The 15,706-nt window shown below is 35.4% G+C and overlaps 1 protein-coding gene across 1 annotated transcript; it reads left to right on the top strand.

Annotated features, from left to right (window-relative positions):
• Positions 1 to 403: 403 nt before the first annotated feature.
• LOC129272096 (prolow-density lipoprotein receptor-related protein 1-like) lies at positions 404 to 15,706 on the top strand. The gene is made up of 11 exons (XM_054909330.2): positions 404 to 489; positions 1,148 to 1,417; positions 2,306 to 2,471; positions 3,300 to 3,430; positions 4,475 to 4,723; positions 6,624 to 6,749; positions 7,627 to 7,740; positions 9,864 to 9,977; positions 10,286 to 10,462; positions 11,073 to 11,166; positions 12,701 to 15,706. The coding sequence occupies exons 1-11, from the start codon at positions 417 to 419 to the stop codon at positions 13,197 to 13,199; spliced, it is 2,013 nt and encodes a 670-aa protein (XP_054765305.2). The 5' UTR covers positions 404 to 416; the 3' UTR covers positions 13,200 to 15,706.

Genomic DNA, 15,706 nt, shown 5'->3' with positions numbered 1-15,706 from the left:
ACGCTGCATACGGCCATGTTGCCACAATAATCTCTCATTGCAGTATTATCATCATCCTCATCATCACCGTCCGTCGTCATCGTCATCATTGTCTTCAGTTTCATTATCATCAACTTGTATGCGTTCGATTGATTTCTAAAACAGTTACAAAATTGGTCAAATTGATAAGAGTTTAACTAGGTATTAGCGTTACTAACGATTGATTTCTAAAACAGTTACAAAATTGGTCAAATTGATAAGAGTTTAACTAGGTATTAGCGTTACTAAACCAAAAAATCAGTCATTGACAGAGTCGTTGAGCATAGATTGACACGAGGCACACCAGCTTATATATAAAAGAATGGCGTATCTGACAGAATAATGTTACGGATAGTATATTCATAATTTCATATATTCCTCGACAGATCAAAATAGAAATGGATATCACGAGGCGTTTTTGCATCATCTCCTTGATAACTGTGCATCTCTTTGTTGCTCCATCGAGTTCCAGTAAGTATCTATTTGCGTTTTCATTGTACTTGATAAATCGGAATGAAGACAATAAAAATGTAGCATTTAGATATGTCATTTTAGAGAGATGACAGGATATTACCAAAGAGCAATTCGTGTGAAAATTGTTTCCGAATGACCCGTTAAAGGGGAGTCCACCATGCCGTTAAATTTGATTGAATAAAAACGGGGCAGTAGATCATAGAAATATGAATGAAAATTTGGCGGAAATCCTTGAAAATGCAGCACTTTCTGACATCACCAGAGTCAAGCTTCCGTATGCACCCTGTTATATAAACTATGTTCGATAAAACAAGATCTCGATTGGGTTTATTTAATTGATAGTATGGTAATTAGGTGCGATAAATATCACCCATAGGTGTCGAACTAACACCAAAACTCTGTTTTTAACACCAGAGTAAACTGACTAGTGTGTTTCTCTATGTACAGTTTTTGTTAACACCAGATTTTGCTGCGCAATTTTAAGGGTATAATTAAGGTAATCTTTAATATTTTCCAGGATTGTATATATTATATTATCTTTGACAAATTTCTATTAAAGCTATCTTGAGTTGGATTTATGTATGCGCTCACATGGCACTAATTTTCTTTGATACGGTCTTATGAAACAAAAGTGTCATTATTAATTGCTTTGCAGCTGACAAGTTATTCGTTGCCGATGCCCACGAGAACGGCGGGAGCATCCTCATGGCCGAAACCGACGGGTTAAGCTTCGTCAATTCCACCTTCAGCACACTTCCCCTCACTGGACTCCGACAGCCGATCGGTGTGGAGTATGACCCAAGGACAGAGATGGTTTATTGGACGGACGCCTTCCTGCACACTATTAACAGAGCCGTCATTGACGGTTCTATGCAGGAGGTCATCGCTCAACTGGACCAGATAAGCATACCAGAAGATTTTGAATGTATGGAAAAAATACGATCATGACAATTGCAAGCATTATGTTTTTGTTGTTAACGGGCCTTTACTTCCTTCAGATAATGAAGTAGGTTGGGGGCCCGCCACTCGTCAATGGAAGTGGCCCCCCTAGGTTGGGCGTTAATACATTAAAATGTCATATAGGTTAATACATTTGGGTTGCGCTATACCCCGGCGATGCCACCAGGACGACAGTGAACTGACGGGTATTACCGTACCCCTTTTCTTTTTCGGTTTAATGGATCGTCCTGTCGGCAGGACTAGGGTACAAGTTACTTGTAAATTATTCCGAGTACACAATTTTTGTTGTATGTACTTATACACAGTTTGTATCAATGTTCTGTTTGATTGAAGTGCAACCATATGTTTTGTATACTTTGATTGTTTTTGTGACGAATAAAAACTGAAAAGATTTAAAAAAAAAGTTGGTTGGGGGCGCCGCCCAGTTGTACAACAGTCTCCGATAATTTGATTTTCCTTGTATATATTGACAAAATGGGAAATGGATTTGTGAAGAAAAATATAGTCATAAAAGAAGAGATATTGGCCGTGTAAGTCCGTAATCTATATTTTAAAAGTATGACGTCGCCTTCAGGTTTATCTGCCCTACCAAAGTCTCCTGACTTCGTCCCTAGATATTGTGTGTTATATATATTTTTAACGGTTAAACGATGTTGCCTCGATTTAGATTAGCCGAAATTATTAATACATTTGATATGCCTAACATTATAAGCATTAATTTACGCACAGCGGCTTATATGGAAAATAAAGTACAACAGAAAATGCTCATTGAAATTGATTTCATAAAACCCATACCATATATTTCGGTCTACTTTGTCAAATGTGAACATTAATTTTTTTTTAATTCTTTCAGATCCTTTTGGAATCGCCCTGAACCTAGATGAAGACAAGGTCTACTGGGCTGATCAATATAGTGATAGGATCGAGATGGCTGATCTGGATGGCTCTAATCGAGAGGTTTTGATATCGACTGGTTTCAACACAAACGCGGCTGGAGTAGCTTACTCACGAATAAGAAGGTATCGACACTTCAAGGGATGGTCCGGTCTGAAAGTATTCATAGCTTAATAAATAGAGTAGAATTCACTGAGCAAAATGCCGAACATTTTTAGCAAAATCGGATAACAAATAACATAGTTATTGAATTTTAAAGTTTAGCAATATTTAGTGAAAACAGTCGTCATGAATATTCATATAAGTTCGGCTGATGATGTCACATCCCCACTTGTTCTTTTGTATTTTGTTATATGAAATTAGGTTTATTCAAATTTTTTCCTCCAAGAACTAGAAAAATTGGATTGACAACTGATTTAGTGCATTAGATATTTAATGCTGCAACTTATTTCATTATAAGGGACATATTATCCACACAAGTATGAAATAATGAAAAAATTATGATTTTATGTAAATAACATAAGAAAACGGAATATGGGGATGTGACATCATCAGCCCACCTAATGAATATTCATGACGACTGTTTTCACAAAATATTGCTAAACTTTAAACTTCAACAACTTTATTATTTGTTATCCGATTTTGATGAAATTTTCGGCATTTTGCTCAGTGAATTCTACTCTATGTATTACGATATAAACATTTTCAGCCCGGACCATCCCTTTAAATAGTTGCATTGAATTTGATTTGACCAAATCTTGTACATCTCCGTATAATCATTGGAAATTGTAGAAGCTTTGTAGATGGTGGATTAAATAATTTGATTCATTTTACCTCTAAAACTAAGATTTAATCATCATCTATTTTAAGAAGTAACCCAATCACTTTTTTCCATTCAAACATTGGTCTACTTTGATTTGATCGCATTGTATACATTGGACCTTTCATTTCAGGAAAATATTTTGGACAGAGCAAGGACCGGAGCCTAAAATTGAGATGGCCAACCACGATGGCACAGGGCGCCAAGTCCTAGTTGATAGCTCCCAACTTGTAAAGCCAAATGGTATATGCCTCGATTCTTCAGGTGAGTTACACTGTAAAATTTTAAGCACGTTGGTTAAGCCCGTCACTTTAACAACTATTGTTTAAACTTAAAAAAACTGTTTAAACTTTTTAAACAGGTTGTTTAAAAGTTTGAATAATTACAAACAAGTTTTAACAACTGGTTGTTAGAGTGGCAGGCTTAAATAGTGTGTGTGTTTTTTTTTACTGTGTAGAATGAATACACCAGGAGGGAGGGGGGGGGGCACCGTCCCGTTATTCTTTAATTCGCACGGTATTACCGCTTTCTTCAAAGGCAATCCCTTTTTAATGATAAACCATTTTCATTTGCAAAATGTTGGCCAGAATATGTTGTGCCCCCCTTACAAAGTGAATCGATTTATGGAAAAAAATTGCTGGTGATGATAATGTTAGCATTTGTCGTTAACATGGTTAACATAATAGTATAATCGACCGAAAATATCTGAAGATAAATTGTTAGAATTAAAGTAAAATCTGAAATGGTTATGTTGGGGGAACCAAATAAACAGTGTAGGCCTACTGTTTAAAATATCAAGTCAAAATTGATTAAACATCTTACCCTCCCCTCAGACAAAAATCTTATTTAGAAATTAGCAATTCTTAAAGTGTTTTACATTATAAAGACGCTTTATTATACAATCTGGGCCGAATGAGCTGATCAACAGCGACAGATTGGTTTGTTTTTTAATATTTAGGCCTATTGCCTAAACAAACTTGAAAATTGTAAGTAAAAAATCCTTAAAACATTTATTTGAGCCCTAAAACTGTATTTTATAATAGTTAACCACGTTGTATAAAATCTGTATATGTTCTTTAATTTTGTTTTGCTCTTAAGTGCCCATTGAATTGCTGGGCATGTCCTTTCTAAATTTCGGATAAATTGTTTTTCAGAATGTTACGTGAGATCATCATTGGTTCATTGATTGACAAACAGCTCATATTTTCTTGTGTATGCCTGCTTATAAAAATAATTTGTTCCTAGAATCAAAGATGATTCCTTTTAAGATTTTAACATGACTTCAATATTTCATGTTTATCCATGCAGAGTCGAACCTTTATTGGACCGATACGGACAGAGACAGCCTAGAAAGCATAAACTTGGATAACATGACGACATCAATACATTTCATGATAAACCTTGATATTCATCCGTTTGGAATTGCAAATTATTTTGAGGATTTATATTTCTCCGACATTATAACGGAAACTGTGTATCTTGTCGACTTTCCCGATCGCATGCTGGCTCAAATTGATCGTGCTTTGCCCTCGCCTGTTGATATTCACATCTATTCAGGTAACCCTTTCATGTCGTAGGATATATTTTCGAAGGAAAGGGGAGAGTACGTATGTGTGTGCTCGTGGGTGAGGGCACTAGCGTACCTATGGGGGGCAGGGGGACAGACTGCCTCCCCTCCCTGAGGATTCACAACTGATCCCTCCTATGAACTCAAACACTTTTTTTTTGCGTTTTAATTTTTTTCTGGTGCGAAATGTCCTTTACATGCGGTTGAAGACTTTTTTTTCCTTGTCAATTTTTTTTCTGGTGTGAAATGTCCTTTATACGCGGTTGAAGACCTTTTTTTTTTTTGCTTCCCAAATTTTTTTTGCGGACGAATTTGCTCCCCCCTTTGGAAAATCCTAGGTACGCTACTGGGTGAGGGTTTGGGGTGTGTGTGTGGTCGGGGTCTTAGAGTGTGATGCTGTTGTGAATTTATTAAAGATTATATTCCACCCATTGTTTGATTTCGTTATATTTCTCCAAAATAACAATCAAACCTTATCATCGCATATTACTAATGTAAAAAAAAAAAGTGATTTAAATTTTAAAAAATCCTGCAATGATGTTTGCATCCCTCTCCCTATCTCTATCTTTCTTTCTATATTCTAGGCAGTTGTCATCGTATTGTCCACCTCATGTACTTGTGTTGTGTTGTGTCGTGTTATTGTCCTTGTCTCTGAATTTCAAAATTCTGTACATAAGATTTTTGTTTGTGTTTTTTTCCCCCCTTTTCGTTACTTATTTTCATGTACTCCTTTACGTATATTTCAATATTCCTTGTATCTAAGTTTTTGAGGGGTCCACATTCTACAAGCTTTGCTTTTTAGTGGACCCCTCCATTCTTCTCATTGATATATACTTATATTGATTTTAATTATATTTAATTATATTGATTATATTGATTTAAAATTGATATACACGTTAATCTATATTTGAATTACTTATTGAATGTTGAATCTTGTTCATGCTTTTGTTTAAATTGAATCAATTATCTTGTACATATTTATATTATGTTGAAGAATGAAAAATAAATTTGAATTGAATTGAAAAAAAAAAATAAATCATAAACATTACTTGATAGACGGGGCAGTCATATAGCTGTCTTTAAAAGGGCACCAATTAATAAACCGTTTTTGATGAAGATGGGCGCCAGTTCGAAATGCAGTTCAGTGCCCCGTCTTATATGTCTTACAAAGAGTTGCAATTGATCCAATCAATCGCAACTATGGAAAGCCAGCAAAGTCAATATATAAAATGCATGTTTTTTTTTTAAATCTAGATATTAATGTATATCCATAAATTCATTGATTTCTTGACAATTTTGGTGTGCTCTCATTCGTTTAAAAAGGACATTTTGCAAATTTCATGTAGAAAAATTATGACACGAATGGATTTCCATAGAGTTACGATTGATTGGATCAATCGTAACTCTTTGTAGGACAGGGCCCTGGACTGGTGCAGATGGACTTGTAGCTAAATTGTGTAAGCCCCCTCCCCCCCCCCCCCTCAAAAAAAAGGAGAGATGAGAGAAAGAAAGAATAAAAGTAAACCTATACTACGGATTTACATGATATGATTTTGAGAGTATGGCGTATCATGCATGCACAGTTGTAATATATTTCTTTAAACATGCTTTTGTGAGTGCAGGGTCCTGCTTTTCATAAAAATGTACAACTACATGAAGAAGATCAGTGATATTCACATAATCATGAAAAAAATACTTTATTTTTAAGTGATATAGACCTATGTTAAGTTTTGTGGAAAGGCTAACATTGTATGATATTGTTTCTATTCCTTAAGAGCTAAATCTTGAATCCCCCTTTGTATACTCCAAGTCATTTTTCAAGTTTAGCTAATATGATTAAAATTAATGAACGACAATAATGCGTATCAATTTCATTCTTGAATTTCTTAGATACAACTTGTCCAGGCTTCAACCTTTGCGCCGCCACGGGGACATGTGTTCTGACTACTCGGCAACCTGAGAACAAATTTGTATGCGTTTGCCGACCTGGATACACAGGGATTTCCTGCGATGAAGGCAAGTAACGTTTTAAAAATACTGTATGCCGCACCCAATTTTAAACAATGATAATGCAGGAAAGATTAAAACTTTTAAAAGAAAAATGACAAAGAGGCGTATTGAAACTGTTACAAAGGGACGAGAGTCCGCTCGAAATGAATAAATGAAATGCCGTGCATGTTATTAATTATTTTGTTTGCGAAATCAGTTCAGTACAATTCTATAATTATTTATGGAGTATAACGGTGAATGTTAATTGTTTCTTGAGAAGAGAATGAACACACTTCATTTATTTTTATCGGCAGTATCGGGAACTAATGGAATAAAGGCCCTTCGGTGTGATATCGTGTTGCTGCTGTTGCTACTACTCCTACTATACTACTACTACTACTACTACTACTACTACTACTGCAGCTGCTGCTGTTGCTGCTGCTGCTACTGCTACTACTACTGCTACTACTACTACTGCTGCTGCTGCTACTACTACTACTGCTGCTGCTGCTACTGCTACTTCAAGTACGATTACTACCACCACTACTAGTACTACTACTAATGTACTACTACTTCTTCTACTTCGAATACTATTGCTATTAATACTACTACTACTACTACTACTTCTACTACTAATACTACTACTACTACTACTTCTACTACTTCTACAAATTACCTTAAATCCGACGTTAGGGAGACCTTTCGTCCTCTTCAATTATTCAAAATTACTTTTGACATAAATTCAATTCCCCCAATAAAATCGTCGTTCTACTGCTTTTATGGAATAAACCCTATGTTTTCCCCGACGCCTATTCATCCCTATGATAGCTTCTGGACAGTTGGTATTATAATACTAAAAATATTTGTGAAAATTGTGAATTTTATAACACTATGATGACTACAGATATCAATGAATGCGATTCAGCACCCTGCGTTCATGGGAGTTGCAGTGAACCTGAAGTGGATTCTTACGATTGTACCTGTCAACCTGGATTCACAGGCCTCAATTGCGAAACAAGTACGTATTATTCAAACCAGAGAATACTCGGCCATTCAGATTGAATTTATTTTTGACATAGAGCTAGGGATGAAAAATCACGAAAAAGTTATCGTAAAAAAAACAATATAGTAAGAATAATTGAAGGATTGGAGGAAATTAACAAACTATACATTTTTTTTTTTGATTTGATTTCATTTTATTTACCAATATAAAAACAATATAAAATTACAACATAATGTAATACATGATAAAATAACATTGGATGGATCGCCCTATTCAGCTGAGCCATTACAGCACAACTGTTTTGCCGAGGGGTCCAGCTATGTTAAATAAACAACATGAAATTCATATTACAAAAATAAATTCATTAACAAATGAATTTAACAAATTTGTATAACATAAAAGCAACAACAGCTAAAGGGAGAAAGAACAGCAATCCCACCCCATCCTTCAGTAGAAACCGAGTATCGAACCCTACCCACCACCCACCCAAAAATATTAAACTTATTCCCAGTTTAATATTTGGTAAATATTACAGTTCGATATATGTTTGAATGGACTTATCCCAAGTATTATTCTTTCAGCTCTGTTTTGCAACTTTTGCAATTGGGTAACACATCCTTTGTTATAATCGTACACTATATCAGCTTAGTAAAACTAGGAAGAATAACTAATTGGTAGATAAATTTTAAGCTAGCCTCATTAAAACTGTGTCGAAGACAGCCCCCCAAAAACTTAACAGCTTGCTCACTTTTTCAGTAAAGTATTCAATATGTTTGTCCCATTTTAACTGATGATCAATAACCACTCCAAGATATTTAGCACTTTCTTTAGGTTGGATCCACTTTCCCTATACACATATTTGACGTGGGGATTACTTATTTAACATAGTGCGGGACCCAATCATCAAACATTCTTTTTTATCAAAGTTTAAACTCAACTTATTAGAACACATCCATCATGTCCATTTGTAAATATGGTTTAACTGTGTGTTCAGTATACTTTCTATATTTCTTACATTTTTAAGGGAAAATAAAGGACAGTATTATCTGCGTAAAAATGGATAGTATATTGATCGACATTCTTTGTGATGTCATTTACATATATAGTAAAGAGCAATGGCTCTGTCAGAGATAGTAGAATTTATACAAGTACATATTTTACGGTTCATATAACTTTTAAACCATATAAGACTAGAATCTGAAACTCCAAGAGAATTGAGTTTTTCAAAAAGAATATAATGGTTAACGGTATCAAATGCCTTACGCATGTCTATGAAAACCACTCCAGGGTATTAACCATTGTCAAGAGCGTGAAGCCATTCATCAGTGACTCTTATAAGAGAAGTGATGGTTGAGTGCTTTTCTCTAAAGCCAGACTGATGTGAAGAAAGTAAATTGTTCACTTTCAAGTGGTTAGCAAGTTGAATTTGAACAAGTTTTAAAAGCCGATGAAAGAATCGCAATTGGCCGATAATTAGAGGGATTTGTTTTTTTCACCAGATTTATAAATCGGCACAACTTTGGCCTGTTTCCAACGTGAGGGCATTATCCCACTTGATAATGAAGTATTTATAATATGAGTCAGAGACGATATTATTACATGAACAGACAATTTCAAAATATACATAGGAATTCCATCAGTGCCGATTAATTTCATATTTTTCATACCACATAACACTTTAAGAACTTCATTTTCAGAGACTGGCCTGAGAGAAAAGGATTGAAAGTTAATGTTTCCATGAGCACATGAAGGAAGAAAGAAGATAAGGGGTGAACAAGAATTATACGGAGAGGAATAAGACAAGAACAAGAATAGAAGCAAAAAGACGATGAAAAGAAATAACTAAAATGAATTCGAGAATAGAAAAGAAAAAAAAGAAAAGAGGGAAAGCGTGTACTATCCCCACCATAATGAAATCACGCCAAAATCAGTACCAACACCTTTATGGGGGTGTGACGTAACGGTTTTGGTTCTTTTTCTTAACATTTATGATGGAAATGCAAAAAAAATGCTGGAGTAAATTGTTTAATGATAAGGTTCTTGACTATGATATTACCCACATTGAAAGAGTAACACTCTTATGATGTAGCACTAATATCCGAAGTTTATATTTATCGTTTGTCTTGCCATGTTTACAGACATTACTTATTGCGACCCGTCACCCTGTACGAATGGAGCCACCTGCACGGAAGAATCACTAGGATATACATGCGAGTGTGCTGAGGGTTTTACTGGAGACACATGCAGTGAAGGTTTGTTGGATTAGTTAGTGGTATTCATTTACCACCCTTTTATCTAAAACAAAATCTAAGTAAGTAAGATGACTTAACCATTACTTAAGTCCTTTCTGAGGGACATTGTGTTTGGGACCAATGCCTTTCTAATATGTGCAAAGATTTTTTAAGTGGATCCTAGGTAGTTCGTCACCTACTGCAAACTACGGTCGTAAATCATTAGCTACCGTTATGCTTTTCTACTACTCACATGACATAGCTAAAGCCTCTGCCACTTTTTGCGGAAAATTTGGTTAAAAACGATATTTCTTTTAATCGATTTTTAGAGATCACGTGTCCGTTGCCGAACCATCCTCTTAGCCATGTTTCGCAACCCCAGAGTACGTACATGGCAGGAGCTCTGATCACGATTGAATGCGATGAGATAGATGCTTCTGTCGTTTGGAGATGCAATGGCGCCACCGGAGAATGGATTCAGCTGGCCGATCTAGATTGTCAATCAGGTACTGAACAAAACTACACCTAACATAAACGTATTTTCACAATCCTCTTGCCGTGTCTAATACTCTGTTAACACGCTTGATTCGAAATTGTTGTAATATGTTAAATCAGAATTATTTGTGTTCCCTATCTATGTCAATGGAATGTTTGAAAATGTGAAATATTTGGCCACTGCTAGCTTGGAACTATTCAGGCAATTACATTTCTCAATTGATGAAAGCCTTAAAGATGTTAGCCTCATTATAAATATTATGTAGTTTTGAAATTTTAGTTTGCGTTAATGCTCTAATACAGAGACCTTTTCTATGCAATGTAAATGGTTATATTTTTTAATCATTTTCAACTTGTAGTGTTTGTGATGCATTACAAATTAGTGTCGCGCGGGAAAGGTCTATACTATAAATATAATAAATTATTCTTAATTGTATATTACTTCTAGAATCGCCCTGAAATCAATACAAATAATCTTGGTATTGGTATTAAAGCATATCTGACGTTATTTTGACGGTCAAGTATTAGTTCTTTCTCTTGAATTATGCTCAGCAAAGAGATGAAATACAAGATTTATCAAATGATTAGTAATATATTTATCTCTCTTTTCTTTGTGTACAGATGAGCAAGGGTTGCCAATATCAGCTCTAATAGGCATTGTGGCTGGGGCATTGTTCGTTCTATTAATTGGAATCTGCCTATGTTTCCTATACAAGTGAGTATATTTCCAGGTTTTCATAAATGAAGAGGTGATAAGAGAGAGAGAGGGGAGGGGGGATGGGAAGTGAGAAATGATTCTGAGTATGAAAAAATATCTCGTACGATAGCCGGGTGTATAAATTAGGTAATTAAACAATTTCTTCCGCCTAGAATTCTTAAGAATTTATATTTTGCCATGATTTTACCTTACATTGATTATTGTTGTACATCTTAAGGAAGCTGTGCAAAAACCAACGAAAATAACAAAAATAAGATATAAAAATTGCAGAATAAGTATGCCCGAATAATTTTGAATAATTAACGACTATCTTACTCCCCAACATGATTGTTGTCTACACTCAAATGGCAAACAGTGGAGGAACGTATCAAATATCAATATTGTGTTCTTGCTTTCAAAATACAAAACGATTTAGCCCCATCCTATTTGGGACCACTTTTGGATCACGGTGGAGGAACCGTGGTGCAGTGATTCTGACTCTCGCCTTGTAAAAAGAGGGTTGTGTGTTCGAATCCCACCTCGGTCTGGCGTCCTTTGGCAAGGCGTTAGTCCACACTTTGCCACTCTCGACCCAGGTGCAAAATTGGTACCCGGTAGGATGTGAAAGTCATTGTATAGCTTGTACAGTACTGTGTGCGCCTCACCGGCGACTAACTGGAATACTCCCCAGAGAGTGGAGGATGTGCACACATTGTGTGCGGGATGACTGATTGAATCCGATGACCGGGGTAATAATTATGTAAAGTGCTTAGACACGTCGTTCCGATTTATTAAGCACTATATAAAAGCGGATTATTATTATTATCTGCAAACGTAATTTAAGTCATAAAACACGATATTCTGAACAATGTCCCCTTCAAATACCCTGACCAAGGATGGTTTATGAAAACAAATATTTTGAATATGTTGCTGCCGTCTTATTTAATTCGCTCCCTTGTGATATACAAAAATGTACGTCCCTCCATGCATTAAAAAATCACTGTAAATCATTAAAATTCTGACTGTAATACATGTAATTACACTGAATAACTTGATGTAATGATTCCATAATACTTGTTGATTCATTCTATAATAACGTATTCTGTTTTTACTTTATTATGTTACATACATTGAATTGCTATGATATTGAGTTATTTGTTAAACTGCAGGGCGCCTTTGGAAAGCAGTTTTGCATAACTTAACAGGCCTACCTTGCATTATGATATAATGAAAACAAACAAATAAATAAATATAACATAGCCAGGAATGATGGATGTAAATGAAGGTGACAGAGTGGAGAATGAGATATATTTTTTCACTCGCTTTGCTCACTCACATTATCTAAAGAAAAATAATGTGCCTTATCCAAGAAATCAGCCCCTCATGAATTAAGCCTCACAAAGCCAGTGGTATAGTACGGACCTTGTGTGTTGATATAATGGTGTTTGCATGTAATTTACTGGAGGAGTAAATACCTGATGACAATATATACTTTTTGAGAAAAAATGATTAAAAAAATGAATTCTGAACCTCAATATTCTTATTTTTTCAGATTTGTAAATAAAAGAAACCGGGATCTTCCATTAGCCAGCGACCTCCACGGTAATACCAACCCTGCTGCCAATCTACCAATGGGTGCTGTAGGAGGTATGTCCTACCCATGCGCCGAAAGCAAGATATTAGGCCTGGATGATCCCATCTATGCTGCTCCTAAGGATGTACTTTCTAATGACTACACATCGACATACTCAACACAAATTCCCCGTACCTCTGAAGGGAGTAGGTTAGGAGCATTACCAGACACACCGAAAGTTGATGATCTCCCACCGGAATATTCTGTTTGTGATCCTACCACCTCGGGTGGTGAGCTTGCCACACTTGCCGTGGGTAGCATGTACGAGTCAAGGATAGGCTACCAACGCGCTCCCATCGACATGACGCCCTCACCCATGATGGCGCCAAAGAACCTCAATCATCATTATTATGAACATCGGCCCCGTTCGGAAGCTAAGGATAAGCCTAATGAGTACTTAGTCGTCCAAGAAGATTAGCTAAACAGATTCAAGAACATTTTAATCCTTATCGAACTGAGGGTCTGTTAAAAATTATGGTAATCCCATTCACTTTTGAGATTGATTTTTTTTTTTTTTAATGTTTGCCTTGAAACAAGTCTAATGTGAAGGATACAAATAAAAATGCGCTTTATTGGAGAAATTTTGTGATAAGGTATGACATTTTGTTTGATCGGTTTAACAATAAATTTAGATTTCTCGGTATTTCCTTCAAATATAAATCCATATGCCCTAGAATGATCATTTACAGGATACCATTATTGTCTGAAGGCTGTCTTATATCTAATCACTATATAGATTTAAAAGATAATTGCTAACGGGTCACTTTTATTAAAGAAGAAAATAATACATTTCTAAGAAAGGGCGGTCACTAGCTCAATATTCGAAATTCAGCATTTGGAAACGATCAACAGAACTAAGATGCAATGGTCTCTTTACTTTTTGTAAGATTAATCCTCTCCAAAAACATTACCCTTACCATAGCTTTAAGCTGTGGGAAGATTATCAGAATCCTCCCTGTTTATGTGTCTATTATGCATAGCATGATACTTGATATTATTTATTTCCACTACTAGTATCCCGTAATTAGTAACCATCTGGAATAAAATTATTGGAAGTGGTTTTTTGACTGATTTGAGTAGGTATGGGTGTCAACATTTACCCCAAAAAAGTTAGGAGGAATATGCCACCACGGACCCGTTTCATTAAAGGTTTCATTAACTTTACCTTTTAGGAACTGCCAAACAGTGATTTTGATTGGCTTGTCCTTTTTTTTTTGTTATAGATTTATAAAACAGACCACTGATAATTCCATTATCCCCTTTTCATGAATTAGATTCGCTCTAAATTCATATTCTACTGCATGTAATATAACATTTTTTCATAATGCTCGTCATATTTAATTTGAATTAAGTTTGAATCATCACGGGTATTCCCAGCACAAGCTGCATTTTGCTGGTTTCCCCTTCTGTTTTCTTCATGATTTACCATTTAAAATCATTTAGAATCATTGTTACATAATATATTGTGTTTCATATATCGTAGATTTTCACGTATTAGATCCAATGTAGGTAAACGCCAAACATCAAAAGCCTTCGATAGTATATTCGTTGCAGTCACTGGCGTACATATGTTGAAGGGGACTGCTTGGGTGCTATGCCTAGTATGCATGCACAGACATTTTTTTGGTGCAATTCGCATAGTGTAGAGTCTGAAGTAGTGAGACTAGATTCATTATTTACCATTGCCGCATTTTATTTGACACAGAGTTTTGCAATTTGCAGTCTAGTTTTTATTATAGACATAGTAAAATTTATCAAAAGTGTCAAATATGAGTATTTGCTTGCATACTAGGCCATGCACCCCCCCCCCCCGTTTCAAGATCAAGAAGGAAAAAAATAGGGGACAAAAGAGAGAGGTAAAAGACAAATGGGTTAATTTGTTATATCATTTTATGAATAGCATGTCAAAATCATGAAATTGATCCACATTGTGCTGCACTCAACGCGGGTAAATGTGTACCTTACAGGAATTAATTATGCGAGTACGCTGTAAATATATATTACGACCACCAAACTAAATCCATTGTAATAAGTCCTTTTGAACCGCTCAGAGACGTTATAATCATAATAATGTTATAATCGCTATACAAGAACTGTTTATTATAATGATTGATATATGCGTCTATTTGATTTAACAATTGAGTATGTACCCACCAAACATACGGGTAGAATTTTGGTAATTGATCAGAAGACTTATACCTCGGTCACATTTGCTCTACGGCGGCCGTACGGCGAGTCGAAAACAGCCGTTTTGACATTTTTTTGTAATAGCTACATATACATGGTTTGAATAAAAATCAATAAAAGTGCTGTTTTCGACTCACCGTACGGCCACCGAAGAGCAAATGTGACCGAGGTATTAGTATTCCTGAAATGAAAGAATGGACAGAGTTACGGCTTGAAAATTTGCCTGTAAATTCATATAAATGTGAATCTGATTCTGTTCTGTTCCATTTCTTCATCCCTAACCATCGTTGACGAATAAGAACCTTCAGTTCAGAGAGCGAGTACATGCCGGGGATTCAATACATTATTGTACAGTTTAATATTAATATTGGTTTAACCATCAAATACAAAAACAATACAAATTAGTTAGAGAATTAGACAAGCAACCTTTATAAATATTGCCCTTCTCGATGATATCCCATATGTGAATGTTGTAAGTTCCAACATCACTGAAAGGGTTCATGTGAGTGATCTTGTGACGTGAGGAATCTTTAATTTTTCACGATCGTGATATCTAAACCTATTTTGATAATCTTTCGCTTGCAAAGCTGCAAGGTTGTACAATATTGTTATAGGTGACCTATCGTGCCTATTAGTTGATGCAGCACGACACTGATTTTAAATGATTTAAGTGAATTGTGATAATTCTTTACAGTAATATGCAAAATAATATAAATAAATGGTATTACGTAGAAACAA

The sequence above is a fragment of the Lytechinus pictus genome, chromosome 11 (assembly GCF_037042905.1).
Source record: "Lytechinus pictus isolate F3 Inbred chromosome 11, Lp3.0, whole genome shotgun sequence".
NCBI lineage: Eukaryota > Metazoa > Echinodermata > Echinoidea > Temnopleuroida > Toxopneustidae > Lytechinus > Lytechinus pictus.
This window is presented reverse-complemented; position numbering and strand designations above follow the sequence as displayed.

Bases quoted from the DNA above. Each gene is read 5' to 3' on its own strand.
- LOC129272096 (XM_054909330.2), top strand. From the start codon at position 417: ATGGATATCACGAGGCGTTTTTGCATCATCTCCTTGATAACTGTGCAT. The intron at 490-1,147 runs GTAAGTATCTAT...ATTGCTTTGCAG, and splicing joins TGTTGCTCCATCGAGTTCCA to CTGACAAGTTATTCGTTGCC. The intron at 1,418-2,305 runs GTATGGAAAAAA...TAATTCTTTCAG, and splicing joins CATACCAGAAGATTTTGAAT to ATCCTTTTGGAATCGCCCTG.